Source organism: Cygnus atratus, chromosome 3 (assembly GCF_013377495.2).
Source record: "Cygnus atratus isolate AKBS03 ecotype Queensland, Australia chromosome 3, CAtr_DNAZoo_HiC_assembly, whole genome shotgun sequence".
Taxonomy (NCBI): domain Eukaryota; kingdom Metazoa; phylum Chordata; class Aves; order Anseriformes; family Anatidae; genus Cygnus; species Cygnus atratus.
In genome coordinates this window covers 5,247,637-5,260,868 of record NC_066364.1, presented here as the reverse complement: position 1 = coordinate 5,260,868, position 13,232 = coordinate 5,247,637, and the positions used below count along the sequence as shown (strand labels likewise).

Sequence of the window (13,232 nt, the reverse complement as noted above, 5' to 3'; positions counted from 1 at the left end):
CATCAGTTTTAGGCTTCCGATTTTTGACATAAACTGAAATTTCACAGTGCAGTTTCTAAGCATTCATCCTCAAGCCAAAACTGCCATTGTTAGAAAATTATCTGAAAGAGAGTTTAGTACCTGACAATTGGACTCGATGATCCTTCTGGGTCCCTTCCAACTCAGGATATTCCAATGATTCTAATTTTACTTCACTGGAAATACGTGTTTTCATTTAAAATGTGTAATATGGAGGGAAAAAAAAACTCGTGTACACACTTACATGATCCTGCACTTGCTAACAGTCACTGACAAAGTGAACATTTATACTTTTGTTCCCATTAGTGTCAATCAACAGCAATTTGTAATATCAACAATAACAGAATCAAACAATCTTAAACTATTGTTCCATTCTGGACATAAATTCATCTGCAGGAGCTTCTAAATTGCCACTAATTATGAACCTCATATTCCGAGTCATGGCATTTGTCACTTACCATCTGGCTTTGCACTGCTTTGCTGATTTCCTGTGCAGTAAGGAAGCAATACGAGACCACTGGTTTTTGCCATATTTCATCACAGCTGCTTTCAGAATTTCATCCTTAAAACAAAAACAATTTATATTGTTATGGATCGTGAGCACTCACAAAGCAGCAAGGCTGAGCTGAAGCAGCCAACACAGTGGGTTTCGTGTAGTTGGCTGACCCAGCGCAAACAGCATCGCTGCTGCTTTTCCACATTTTACTCTCCAGATGAATGAGGATTTGCGTTCCAAAGGCCACAGACATCAATACAAGGGATGAAAAAGACAAGAGATGATTACTGGGGCCTACTTCACAGGCCTGACAGAGTTCCAAAACGATTTGTTTCAGTGCTCTCTTTATGCACTTCTTTTTAAAGGTTCTGCATGTCTTCCTTGAGAACAACAATAAAGAGGTAGGGAAGTGTTGGTCCATTTGGTGATGGCACAACATTTGGAAAAAAACAGATACCTCTGGGTGGCTTTTTTTAAATAACACCATAAAATTACCTCGTTCTCTTTGTTTGCAGAGGTTGATGCAAATGGAATCTATCAATTGAATATGCTGTTATGTATAGATATGCTTCATGAAAATGAAGAAACTTTGTACAAGTTTCTCTTTTCCAAGTAAATCTTAAAATACACCACTTCAATGTTTAGAGTGTTACATCCAGAAGTGGTGATCCTGAAGCCCATAAACTTCTGGGGAAAAATAAATGGATTCAGCTTGGGAGCCAGGCTGCTCACATCCAACAAACTGCTGGCAGAATTCTGGATTTTACAGTGTTGGGTACTTCCTTTTGCTTTGAACTTTTCATCTAATAAATAATTTTTACATTCCATAAGTCCCTCTCTCCCTTTCCCCAGATAAGCGGATTCGCGATTTTTGATGTCCTCAAAGGTCAGAAAGCAGAATTTTCAATGCCTCAAAGCTATTCTTATAGCCTTGTCCACCACAGATGTTTCTCTTCTATATCCCAGTAAGTACTCGTGTTCTGAATCTGTTCAGCTGCACGATGCAGATGCGAGCCATCAAGGACGGATCCTCTGTCCAGCACAGACAGCTCTCAGAGCACACAGCAGCTGTAAATAAACTGATGAGGAGCTCTGGCTTGAGCTGCTACCCGAAACAACTCATGTCATTTGTATTAAAAGCGCAGCATTACCGCAACGTCTCTAGATCCTCTCTTGGTTTTTGAATTTTACTCGGTGTTACGTGCCATGCTGCTGCCATACTGATGACATTAGCAGACTTTTTGCACGCAATCAGTCGCTTTCCTGATGACCTGGTATCCACTAGTACCACTTTGAATATCTGTAACACTGTACATATAAGTGAAATATTCATTTTAAAAAATAAATAAAACACTAAAATGAGCTATTTCATCTCTGATTAAAAAAAAAAACAGGGAAACAATGATCTATGGAACCTACCGCTGCTTCTCTTAACAATCACCACAATTAGCCAATAATGGCTGAATAATGGCCCAGGGCAAGCGCACACGGCTATTCCTGTCCTCTGCTGGCCTCCAGTTCTAGCAGCCTCCTGACACAGAGCTGGTATAGCGCAAGGGCTTCAAAGCACATGAAGTACACAATATAGTTATTTTCTGATAATTTTTCTCACTGCTTTCTGGAACTGTGTACGTGTCTAGTGTTCAGAGTACACAGTGGCACAGTTCTGGATTTTACAGTGCAGGGTACCTCCTTTCGCTTTGAACGTGCCACCTAATAAATACATTTCACGGTCTTCACTTTTTGTTACTATATTTTTTCCTAACTATCACTTGCAGTTCTGAAAGCGCAAGATGTCAAAAATGGGAGAGAGTTCTGTTGGTTTTGGAGGGCGTTTTGCTGTTTTTCATTTCCCTGAGGGAGACACAGATTCCTGGGTACAGATGGAGCTGCAGATGAAGATCCCATACACATCTGCACCAATTCCACCTGAAGGGGTCTTCATGGGGAAGAGATTCTCACGCCCTTGCTTTCCCAGGGAACAAAACCCCTCCCCGTGCAGTACAGAACACACTACTCTAGGGCCATCTTTCTTAGGCCCATTTACCAGGCCTTTTTAGGCTGGAAAAGATTAGACTGTGGGGAGACCTCATCAACGTGTATAAATATCTGAGGGGAGGACATCAAGAGGATGGTGCCGGTCTCTTTTCAGTTGTCTCTCGTAGTAGCGTTCAGTGACAGGACAAGAGGCAACGGGCACAAACTGAAGCACAGGAGGTTCTGGCTCAATATGAGGGGGCACTTCTTTACTGTGAGGGCGACACAGCACTGGGACAGGCTGCCCAGGGAGGCTGTCCAGTCTCCTTCTCTGGAGATATTCAAAACCCGCCTGGATGCCATCCTGCATGACATGCTCTAGGTGATCCTGCTTGGCAGGGGAGTTGGACCAGATGATCTTCAGAGGTCACAGAATGGCCAAGGTTGGAAGGGAACTCCAGAGATCATCTAGTCCACTCCCCCGCTCAAGCAGGGTCACCTAGAGCATGTCACACCCAATACCCCTTGTATTTATACCAATTGTATTTATTACCCTTGTATTTATACCCATTATCCTTCGTCCTATCACAGGCCACCACTGAGAAGAGTTTGGACCCATCCTCTTTACGTGGTCCCCTCAGATATTTATAGAGGTTGACAGGATCCTCTCTCAACCTCCACTAAGCTAAACAGGCACAGCCCACTTAGTCTTTCCTCATAGCATAGATGCTCCAATCCCTTAATTGTCTTTGTAGCTCTATGCTGGACTCTCTCTAGAAGTTCTACATTCCTCTTGTATTGGGGAGCCCAGAACTGCACACAACACTCCAGGTGTGGTCTCACCAGTGCTGAGTAGAGAGGGAGGATCACCTCCCTTGACCTGCTGTCCACACTGCTCCTGACGGGGATCCCATTAGCCTTCTTAGCAACAAGGGCACACTGCTGGCTCGTGGTTAACTTGTTGTCCACTAGGACCCCCAAGGCCCTCTCTGCAAAGCTGCCCTCCAGCAGGTCACCCCCCAGCCTGCACTGGTACTTGGGGTTATACCTCCCCAGGTGCAGGACCCTGCACTTGCCCTTGCTGAACCTCAGGAGGTTCCTCTCCAACCTCAGCCATTCTGTGATCTCTGAAGACAACGTAGCCCACATACATCCCTCAGCTGCTGTGGGGGTGGCTCATCTGTGGCGCAGAGATGAGCCTACGCACGGCTGAGCTTCCTCCGCTCCCCAGCACGCAGCCTTCAGGAGAGCTACGAAGGTGGTGAAGGGTCTGGAGGGGAAGGCGTGTGAGGAGCGGCTGAGGTGCCTGGGTTTGTTCAGCCCAGAGCAGAGCAGGCCGAGGGGAGGCCTCATGGCGGCCTGCAGCTCCCTCACGAGGGGAGCGGAGGGGCAGGCGCTGAGCTCTGCTCTCCAGGCCCATCCAAACCGCACCCCCCCCAGCCCCCGCCTCCATGTTGCGCACCACGTGACCAGCCCCCCCCCGCGCCTGCGCGCCCCCTGCCCGCGCCTGCGCAGTGCTGCCGGGTAGCCCCTCCCCCACACCGCTGAGGACCGAGCCGTGAGGGGGGGGGCGGTGAGGGGGGGGGTTAAAGCAAACCGGGCCCTACCTCGGTGTTCCGCCACACGCCGCCCTTAATCATAATCCGCGGCATCTTGGCGGCGAAGGGGCTCGAGGGGCTTAGCGGAGAAACGGGCGGCGGGAGGCCGGCAGCGGCTGCGGCGGGGCCGGGCCTGCACCCAGCGCAGGCGCCGCTCGCGTTCTGCGCAGGCGTGGAGCGGGGAGGGCGGGAGCGGTGCGGCGCGGCGGGGGGGCTTGCGCATGCGCGTAGTGGCGGGAGGGGAGAGGGGAGGGGGCGTTGCTGCCCGGCGCATGCGCACAGCGGTGCCCCCCCTCCCGGTGGCGGGGGGGCTGCGCTCTGGCGCCCCTGAGGGAAGTCGAAGGGGGGCGGGGGGGCGCCTCAGCCGTTCGCGGCGGTTTGTTTTTTTGTCCTTTCTTTTTCCTCTCCTAAATAAATAGATAAATAAATAATAATTAAAAAAGAAGGCGTACGGGAAGATCGTCAGCTCTCAAAAGATAAATTCCTTAAGTTCTGTCAAGTTCCCGAATGGACAAAAAGAAAAAGGGGGGAGGGAAGGAGGCAGCAGGTGGCCGGGTTTCACCGACATTTATGGTGTAGGAGCAATCTGAAAAAAAAAAAAAAAAAAAACACCACAAAACCAAACCAAAACAACCCCTGTTTACATTGACACACTGTAACCGAAACAAAAATTGAGGTAGTAAGGCATGGTGGCACTGAGGTGGTAACTGAATTTAACTGCTATTAAATCTTGCATTTTGGCTTCTCATCCCTTTCCTCACGTCTCTGTTCTGCCATCGTCCTTCACTCGAGTTTTTGTAACCAAATCACTTCATCCAAATGAGTTTCTGTCCCCGAAGTAACCCCTACAGCCCATTCCCACTGCAACAGGGGGACCAAGTCCCACATCCCTGACTTCTCTTCTGCCTGTCAGCCTCTCAGACTTCTACCACAGCCCCAGACGTGAATTTTGTGGGGAAAATGTGTCATGGACAGGAGAAAATGCAGATCCTGCTGATGTCAGGGCAGTCCCTGCTGTCCCCCCCTCATAGTTTTGGAGCTATACTTCTTTCCTCACGGTCCAGGCATGTATCCTTGCCGCCTTCTTCCCCAAATTAATTTCTGTCATATAAATCCCCACACAAAGGAAACTATTAAAAACAAAGTAAAACGTGTGCAAAGTGGTTCTAGGTGAGTGCTATATTATCCTTCTAGATATCTGCCTCTCCTGGCTAGAAAGGCTTTCAAACCCTCCAGAAGGGCTTATATGAGCCCATTGGAAAAGTGTTTTTACCAACAAGTCCACGGAGAAGGATGGTTTCTTTACCAGATTACAGATACCAATGCTTGCAGGAACAGCTGAAGGAAGTTCCAGTATCCCAAGGGTTATAGTAAATGGGGTTTCATCAGTCACTAGTGGGCTCCCCAGGGCTCCATTTCACACCCAATTCTCTTCAACATTTATATAAATAATCTGGATGCAGGATTCAAGTAAATACTTCAGTAAGTACTAAGTAAATTTGCAGAAGATACTAAATTAGGAGAAGCCGTTGAAGAGAGGCCTTGCAGAGATCTTGACAAATTAGAGCTGGGCAACCACCAATGGCATGAAGTTCAACCAGAGCAAGGGCCAGATTCTGCACCTGGAACAGGGCAGCTCTGGTTGTACGTACAGACTGGGGGAGGAGAGGCTGGAGAGCAGCATGCGGAAAGGGATCGGGGGGGGGGGGGGGGGGGGGGGGCGGTTCTGGCCGACAGCAAGTTGGATCTGAGCCAGCGGCATGTCCTGGCAGCCAGGAGGGCCAGAAAATTAAGCAAATCTTTTGGACCAAATAGAAAACTTCACAGGATGCTTTAGGAGAGGATCAGCTTTAAAAAAAAAAATAAATCTGGAAGGACACCTTTAGGTAGAATAATAGCAATAATTAAAAAACAAACAAAAAAAATGAACAGCCAATGTCCTTATTTTAAAATGAATATGCCTTTGCATTCAAATACCTCTGACTTGGCAGACAGATTCATTTTCAATACCCACACGTCCAGTGCACTGCATCAAGAACAGAGGGAAAGCTCAGGAGTCATGAAACACTTTATTGATTCTTTTATTAGAGGCAATCACCTGGAATATTTATTTATTTATTTATTTATTTTTTTTACAAACTCAAGTTCCATCTGAAAACATCTTCTACTCCTTACTTGCAACTGAAAGAAACTTCTGCTGTTAGCGAACCCTTTTTAGAAAAATGTCTCTAGCAAATTTATCACCCTTAAATCGGTCTCCTTCTTCTCTGTTGTACAACATACTTTTTAATAACTATTCTTCACCTTCAGCTTTCCTAGTCTCATACAGTGTATCGGCTGCAATTCTCTTTACCATTTTTTGTTTCTTCTTTGCACGTGTTCTTTTGAATTTTTCAAGTGATCAGAACCATACAGTAATCCAGGTAAAAATTCCTGCATGATACCATTAATATTTCCCAGAAACGTTTATATTATTCATATTAGGATAGATTAGGATTTTTCTTTCTCAGAAGTGCATCAGCTGGATAGCTCAATCATTTTAAAATCTGAATCCTTCTCTTGTTTCCAAATAGTGCCTTCCCAGCTTATAGTAAAAAAATCTGCAACCAGTAGGATTCACAGCCACAGATACTGACTTGTCTGACTACTGAAACTCAAGAGAACTAGATCACTTAATAAATACCTTTGTTGGTCTGGCCTTAAATACGTGAATCAATTCATGAGCTTCCATCCACTCTTGTAAAATTGTTTTCCTATGTCACCAGAAAGCCTCTTCAATATATTATCTGTATTTAGGAAGAAAAGCATAAACTTGAGCGAAGTAAAATAGCAGTGGCAATTTCACGTTTACATCCTCTAAATTAAACTGTAGGCTTACTCTGCTGTTTTGTGGTCTGAGCTGTACCATCAGGGAAAATTAGTATTATCCCTTTGCAATTCGTTTTCTTTCCTTACACACGGGAGTAACACCGCTTTTATAAATCCCACTGAACATACAGTCAGTGCTGTCCGCACAGGAGCTTCTAGCACCATACAGTTCTGCAGCACAAGCGTTCGTCTAGATTTGACTACAGAGTGGAAGAAACATCCATCTCAGCCTTCACCATACTACATATAAGTGCCATTTGGCGGGCATAAGTAGTTCTTACCTGTGGTAATATGTGCACAATAAAGCTCTAACAAAATAAGTTTTACAGTTCAAGCTAGGTGCTAAGGTTTGCAACGTAAGTAGTATTTTTTTTGCAATATGTCAGCAAATAATTAAATCACCAGAAAGGTTCTTTGAAAAGAATATTACCTATTCTACGAAACAGAGCACAGCTGACAGCCTGAGAAAAGAGAAGGCATTTTATACTGAACTAACATTAGCCATCTACATAAAGCTTGTGAAGATTAACTTAAGGATTCTTAGGATCATAAAATATCTCATTAAGGATATTACTACTTCTGTGAGACTACTCAGAGAATTACCTGGAGTAACTGCAGACTCAATGAGCTACCTACTAAACTTTTTACATATATACACACATGTACAGAAAACACTTTCATATCCCATTTAACCTGTGATGAGATAAAATTCACGTACCTCTAATTTTACGAGACGCTAACTTGTTCTCTTGCAGGTGTTACAGGAGAACCTGCTAGCAGGGAATGCAACTTACAGCAGATGGGAGTAAGCCTCCAAACCTACTGACGATTCATAACTGAATTATTACTATACAACAGAACGTACACTTCCATCCCTCCCTTTAAACATTCTTTTAGTTAGGTTGTTTTTTTTTTTTTTTAAAGAAAATAAATGGAGCAACATAACTGTTCACACTGACGAATATAGGCCAAACCATAACTCTGACCTCTTGGAATATAAAGGTTACACAGGCATGAAGAGGCACCTCCTCCAAGCTCTTCTTCAGCACAGCCTACACTAGAAACTGAAGCTCCCAGCAGAACCTGAAGCAAAGAAGCATCCCGAGTTTCACTCTCTTGACGAAAAACACTGCACGCACCCATTACCAGCCAGCATTTTGAGTACAGCAGAGGAATGTACAACAACGAACAACTGCAAGACGTGTACAGTTCTCAAGACCTGAGTGCCAGCTTGCAAATCCCAAGCATATCTACCACGGTCACGTTTTTGGTTATGCTCTTCGAGAAGCTTTTTGGCAGACACCACCACATTACAGAGATGTAATGCTACGCTTGTACTTTTTTTTGTGCGCTTTCGTGTGCTTTTGGAAAGCTCTTTTATCTACTGTAGAAAAGTCACACTTTCTGCAGTACAACTTCAAGTGAGTCAGCACGTGGCGCTTCAGGTGGCTCGACGTGCGGAAAGCGACACCACACTGCATGCACTCGAACGGCTTCTCCCCTGTATGAATTCTTAGGTGCTGCTTGAAGTTGCTGTTGCGGACCGTGGTATAGCCACACTCCTCACACGTGTACGTTTTGACAGGGAGCGGCGTTTGTTCGTAGAGACAGACAGCAGAGGAGCTTTCACTAACCGAGTGCAAAGCCAGGTGCCGTTTCAAGGACGGCCATTTGCCTGTGGAATAGTCACACTTCCTGCACTTGAGGTGCTCCATATTAAAATGCATCATTTTGTGTCGCTTCAGGTGACTGGAGGTACGGAACTTCTTCTGGCAAACGCTGCAGCTGTACGGTTTCTCACCTGTGTGAGTCCTGATGTGTAGTTTAAGGTTGCTTAAAACGTACGTAGCATACTCACACTCCGCACACTGATAGAACTGGGGCTCACTCTGTGCTAGTGAATAATTTTTTTCATCCCTCTGGATAACTGTCTGCTCTCCATAGACTTCTGAACCAAACATGGAATGGACAGCACTCGAACCCTCTGTAGAGCCAAAATCTCTTTCTGGACACAGACCTATGTGCATTTCAGGATGAAATCCAAGATTCTCCTCTAAACGGCTATCCACGTAGAGGCAACTGCCAAATTCATACTGATTCTCTACATGAAGAAGCCTATGTCTCTGCAAATGGTTTGAAGTTTTAAATGTCTTATTGCATTCTTGACACACAAATGGTCCTTCATCTGTGTGCATTTTGAGGTGCAGCTTAAAGTTGCTATGAACAGCAGTAGCATAGTCACAGTATTGGCACCTGTACATTTTAAACATAGACAAACTGGAAGGCCACGTATCCTCAGATTTATAATATGCAGCATCTTCATCATCATCTTCAGCTTGCCAGTCACCATCTTTGACTTGCCACTGAGAGGAATCAGGGCTGCACAGAGGGTCTGCTTTGCAAACTACAGCATCCATTTCGTATGAATCCAGGACTTCTGATCTACTCCCAAAAATAGGTAAGGTGTTGCTTCCATGGCTGCTTTCAGGAAATATGTTTCCAGAGTACATTTTCTTATCGTCCTGCTCATCGTCTGCCTGCTCAAAGTCTACTTCCGAAGCAAGCATTTTACACATTCCCCCAGTGAGACTATTATCTTTATCAGAGATAGGAACACGGTCCTGGGAATCACCGTCAAATTCACACACTTCGTTTTTATATTCGTTGCTCTGATTCGTATAACCATTATCAGTCACCTTAAACTGTTCGTGAAATTTCTTATGAAAGCTGAGATGTCCTCTCGTATAAAACACGATGTTACACTCATCACACGTGTAACTCTTTGAAGGTCTTCGACTTCTCTTTCTCTCACGTACAAAGTCAAGTTGCGGCCCTTGACACGTTCCTTCGCCTGCGTGTAATCTTCTGTGCCTCTTTAACCCACTGGTGCTCGTGAATGCTGACTGGCAGAACTCACAGGAGTAGGGTTTAGCCCCTGTATGTATGTAGCTATGCCTCACCATGCTTGCAAAATACAACGAGAAAAAGGTACAGAACCTGCACTTGTACAGCTTATACCCAGCGTGCCAGTACATGTGATTTAACATGTAGGATAAGCTAATGCAGGAGTAATCACACTGGGGACACTGGTAAGGTGGTCTCTCTTTATGTCCCTTCATGTGATGAATAAAAATCCTGGGATTTGATGAACCAAAAAGACAAAGTCTGCAGGAAAAAATAACCGGAACGCCCAGAGATGTAAAGTCCCTTTCAATTTTGATGAAAAACTTCTTGTATTTACTTTCTTTTTTCTTGGTCTCTGATTTTCTTTCTTCAATTCTTCTTTGCCTAACTTTTCTAGCATTCATTCTATTTTTTCTTACCTTTCGCAACCTAGTCATTTTCTTATGAAACTTAATGTGATTCTTCAGGTTGACAGAAAAGAAGAAGGTTCTTTTACAAAAGCAGCATTTATGAATTTTTTTATCTTTATGAGCTGAATGAACATGTCTCTTCAGAAGTGCAGCGCATTTATATACAGAACTACAAAACCTGCATTTCAAATTTATTTTTTCATGCTTATTTATGGAACAAGATGCTTCAGAAAAAGGTTTGATGTTCAGACTATTACTGGGCCATGCTAAACCTTCTTGCTGGCCTTGTATTTCATTTAGGCTTTCATGAGGAGAAACAATATATTGTTGCTGATGTCTTTTTTTAGAGAACGGTGTTAATGACTTATAAATATGCTCTTCGGTAGCATTTGATTCAGCAGAAATAGAAGCATTCATCTCCAAGTCCCCTGTATCTTTTAACAATTCTTCTGAAGTAGGGGAATATCTATTTGCAAACAGAGCAGAATGACTCTGGGTAGGTTCCGGTTCTTCTTTCAAGCCATGTTCCAAAACTGAACTCGGGGCTTCAAATTTGCCGCTCTTACTTGGTTTGTTGTCAGCTTCATTACTTCCGTTCATCGAAGAATCAGTATCTATGGGGATAAAAACAGTCATATGCATGACATATCACACAACAATCAACGTTCATAATTAATTGGTAGTAATAACCCCCAACACCCTAATGTATATCACCTTGCTATACATGTCCTTCACTTAGGAAAACATTTTCCTATCTCTACTTCCCTCCTAATGTCTCTGCCCATTTGCTCCCACCCTTCCTCCAATATTTAAATCACGTTTTAAGAGAAGAAATCTTTGCTGGATTCTTATTGGAAAGAAATCCTTCTTTTCACTTCATCTTTTCACTCTTTGTTTCTTCAGAGCTCTGAATTTCACAAGACAAGCGTAATCTATGCAGATTTTATGCAGAGCTTTATGCCAGAATTGCTGTCAAAGCACCACCACCGAACCGCACTAGGGCTCAGTTCTTCAGATGGCAACTTGCACAGTGCATGCATGATGTCCCTTTTGCTATCCTGTCTGCCAAGAGTGCAAGTAGTCTTTCTACTTCTTTATGCCTTCTCTAGTACCTGAGAGGAAAATAAAAAGTACCCTGAGTTTATATTTTCAGATCTTCTTCCCCTAGCCACAGGTAGCCCTTTCACAAAGTACAGCAGAGTGAAACAATACCAATTTCTTGGTGTTCCACTGTTTTTCACATCAGTCCATGAAAGAACTACGCATACTCCAGTCTCTTTCTGCTGCATGTAATAAAAACCTATATTAGAAAGATTAATCTAATATAAATGATTTTGGATTATTCCTGTTTTCCCACCTATTTCAGGCTTGATATTTACTGGATTTCTTCAACCACTGCACTAATCTTATTAGACAGTTACCTTCCACTTTAACAGTTGCCTCCATCTCCGTGGGGATTTCCAGTTGTTTCTCTTGGCTTCCAGCAGAAAGAACATTTGCAACATCAGTATGTTCTTCTTCATCTTTACACACTACTGCTAAAGTCATCTGTTCACCGGTGTTGATGGTCACATCTCTACCCTCACTGTCAGCTGCTGATAAGAGAGGAATCTTCTGACAAGTGTCATTATCAACATATTCTTTCCTGTCACTGGTTTCTTTTATCTCATCAAGGTCTGCTTTCAAAGGTAATGTCGGCAATACATTTTGACTGCACTTATCTTTGCTTGCATCACACTGATCACTTAGGGATAACATCAATTCATTACATAAACTCTCATCAACCCATTTTTCTTCAGAGTATTTCATGCAATTATCCTTATTTGCAGCAATCTCTTTTCCTTCCAAAACGCTTAAACCACTACTGGCATCTGAAGGCGCTGTGTCGCTTTCTAGGAGAATGTTGGTACTGAAGCCTGCCTCCTGATTATCCTCCTTCTTCAGCTCAGGAACAGTCACTGTTTGCTCCTCGGTCTCATTACAGAGACAGTCATCATCGCTCAGCACAAGGATTGTTATTGGGAGCATGATTTCAAAGACATCCGACTCTGAGGAGAGAAACACACTGCATTAAGACTACTTAGGAAAAAAAACTAAATGATTTTCATGGAGCAGATCTCCACGCTGCAGCCCCCCCGTGGAGGAGCCCCCGCTGGAGCAGGTGGATGTGGCCTGGAGGAGGCTGCGGCCCATGGAGAGCCCCCGCAGGAGCAGGCCCCGGGCCGGAGCTGCAGCCCGTGGAGAGGAGCCCACGCAGGAGCAGGGGGTCTGGGGGGAGCCGCCGCCCGTAGGGGACCCGTGCTGGAGCAGTTTGCGCCTGACAGACCCTCAGCGGCGCGCTGCGCATGCGCGCTCCCGTACCGCCGCCATATTGTGTCCCCCCTCTCCCCTCCCCTCAGCCCAGCGCGGCCGGCCCGGGGCGCCAGCCGCTCCGCACCCCCCCTACACAGCACGTACCGCTCTCCGCCGCCGGGCTCAGCCCCGCCGGGCCTAGCACCGCCGGGCCTAGCCCCGCCATCTCCTGACCCAACCCGGGCCCAGCCCGCGCCGCGCTACCAGCGAACAAGCCCGGCTCGGCCTCCATAACGGCCCGACTGCGCATGCGCACAGCCCAGAGGGGGCTGCTCGGCGCGCAGTTTCTGAGGGGGGGGGGAGGAGGTCGGGGGTGGCATCGGCTGATTGGAGGGAGCCGCGTGGGGGCGTGGCCTCAAGGGCGAGGCGAAGGGGTTGGGTAGGGGGCGTGGTCTGGATTTGGGGGCGTGGCCTGCGCGTGGCGGGCTGCCCGCCTCCCTGAGGGGGCTGCGCCCAGTCACCGAAATGGCTCCTTGAGGGGTTGGGTGCTGGGCGCTGCCCGCCCGCCGGGAGTTCAAACGTTTTGTAACATCAGGCCCCATCCGTTCTGTGAGAAAAGGCAGCAAAGGAAATAGATTGAGCTAAAAAGCGGTTCAGTAGTGAAATTGG

The 13,232-nt window shown here is 45.6% G+C and overlaps 2 protein-coding genes across 5 annotated transcripts in view; both read right to left on the bottom strand.

Moving 5' to 3' along the window:
• The window catches only part of CDC5L (cell division cycle 5 like), a 34,080-nt gene extending 29,818 nt beyond the window's left edge, over positions 1–4,262 (bottom strand). The window contains exons 1-2 of the mRNA XM_035563543.2: positions 4,099–4,262; positions 477–580 (exon numbers count right to left, since the gene is read on the bottom strand). Of these exons, the coding sequence (XP_035419436.1) occupies positions 477–580; positions 4,099–4,143 (149 nt within the window). The 5' untranslated portion in view covers positions 4,144–4,262. The remainder of the gene's footprint in view (positions 1–476; positions 581–4,098) is intronic.
• Positions 4,263–6,071: 1,809 nt separating this feature from the next.
• Positions 6,072–12,878, bottom strand: LOC118256513 (zinc finger protein 91-like). 4 transcript variants are annotated; one of them, XR_007707959.1, is made up of 5 exons: positions 12,729–12,878; positions 11,693–12,319; positions 7,944–10,885; positions 6,773–6,875; positions 6,072–6,115 (listed from the first exon to the last, which is right to left on the bottom strand). XR_007707959.1 is itself a non-coding variant. In XM_035563544.2 (3 exons), exons 1-3 carry the CDS (start codon positions 12,871–12,873, stop codon positions 8,268–8,270), a joined length of 3,390 nt encoding a protein of 1,129 aa, XP_035419437.1. In that variant the 5' UTR covers positions 12,874–12,878; the 3' UTR covers positions 6,141–8,267. The 4 variants fall into 4 exon arrangements, 1 of the variants encoding a protein (XP_035419437.1); XR_007707960.1 differs by lacking the exon at positions 6,072–6,115 and having other exon boundaries at positions 6,148–6,875; positions 7,676–10,885; XR_007707961.1 differs by lacking the exon at positions 6,072–6,115 and having other exon boundaries at positions 6,156–6,875.
• Between the last annotated feature and the right edge of the window lie 354 nt (positions 12,879–13,232).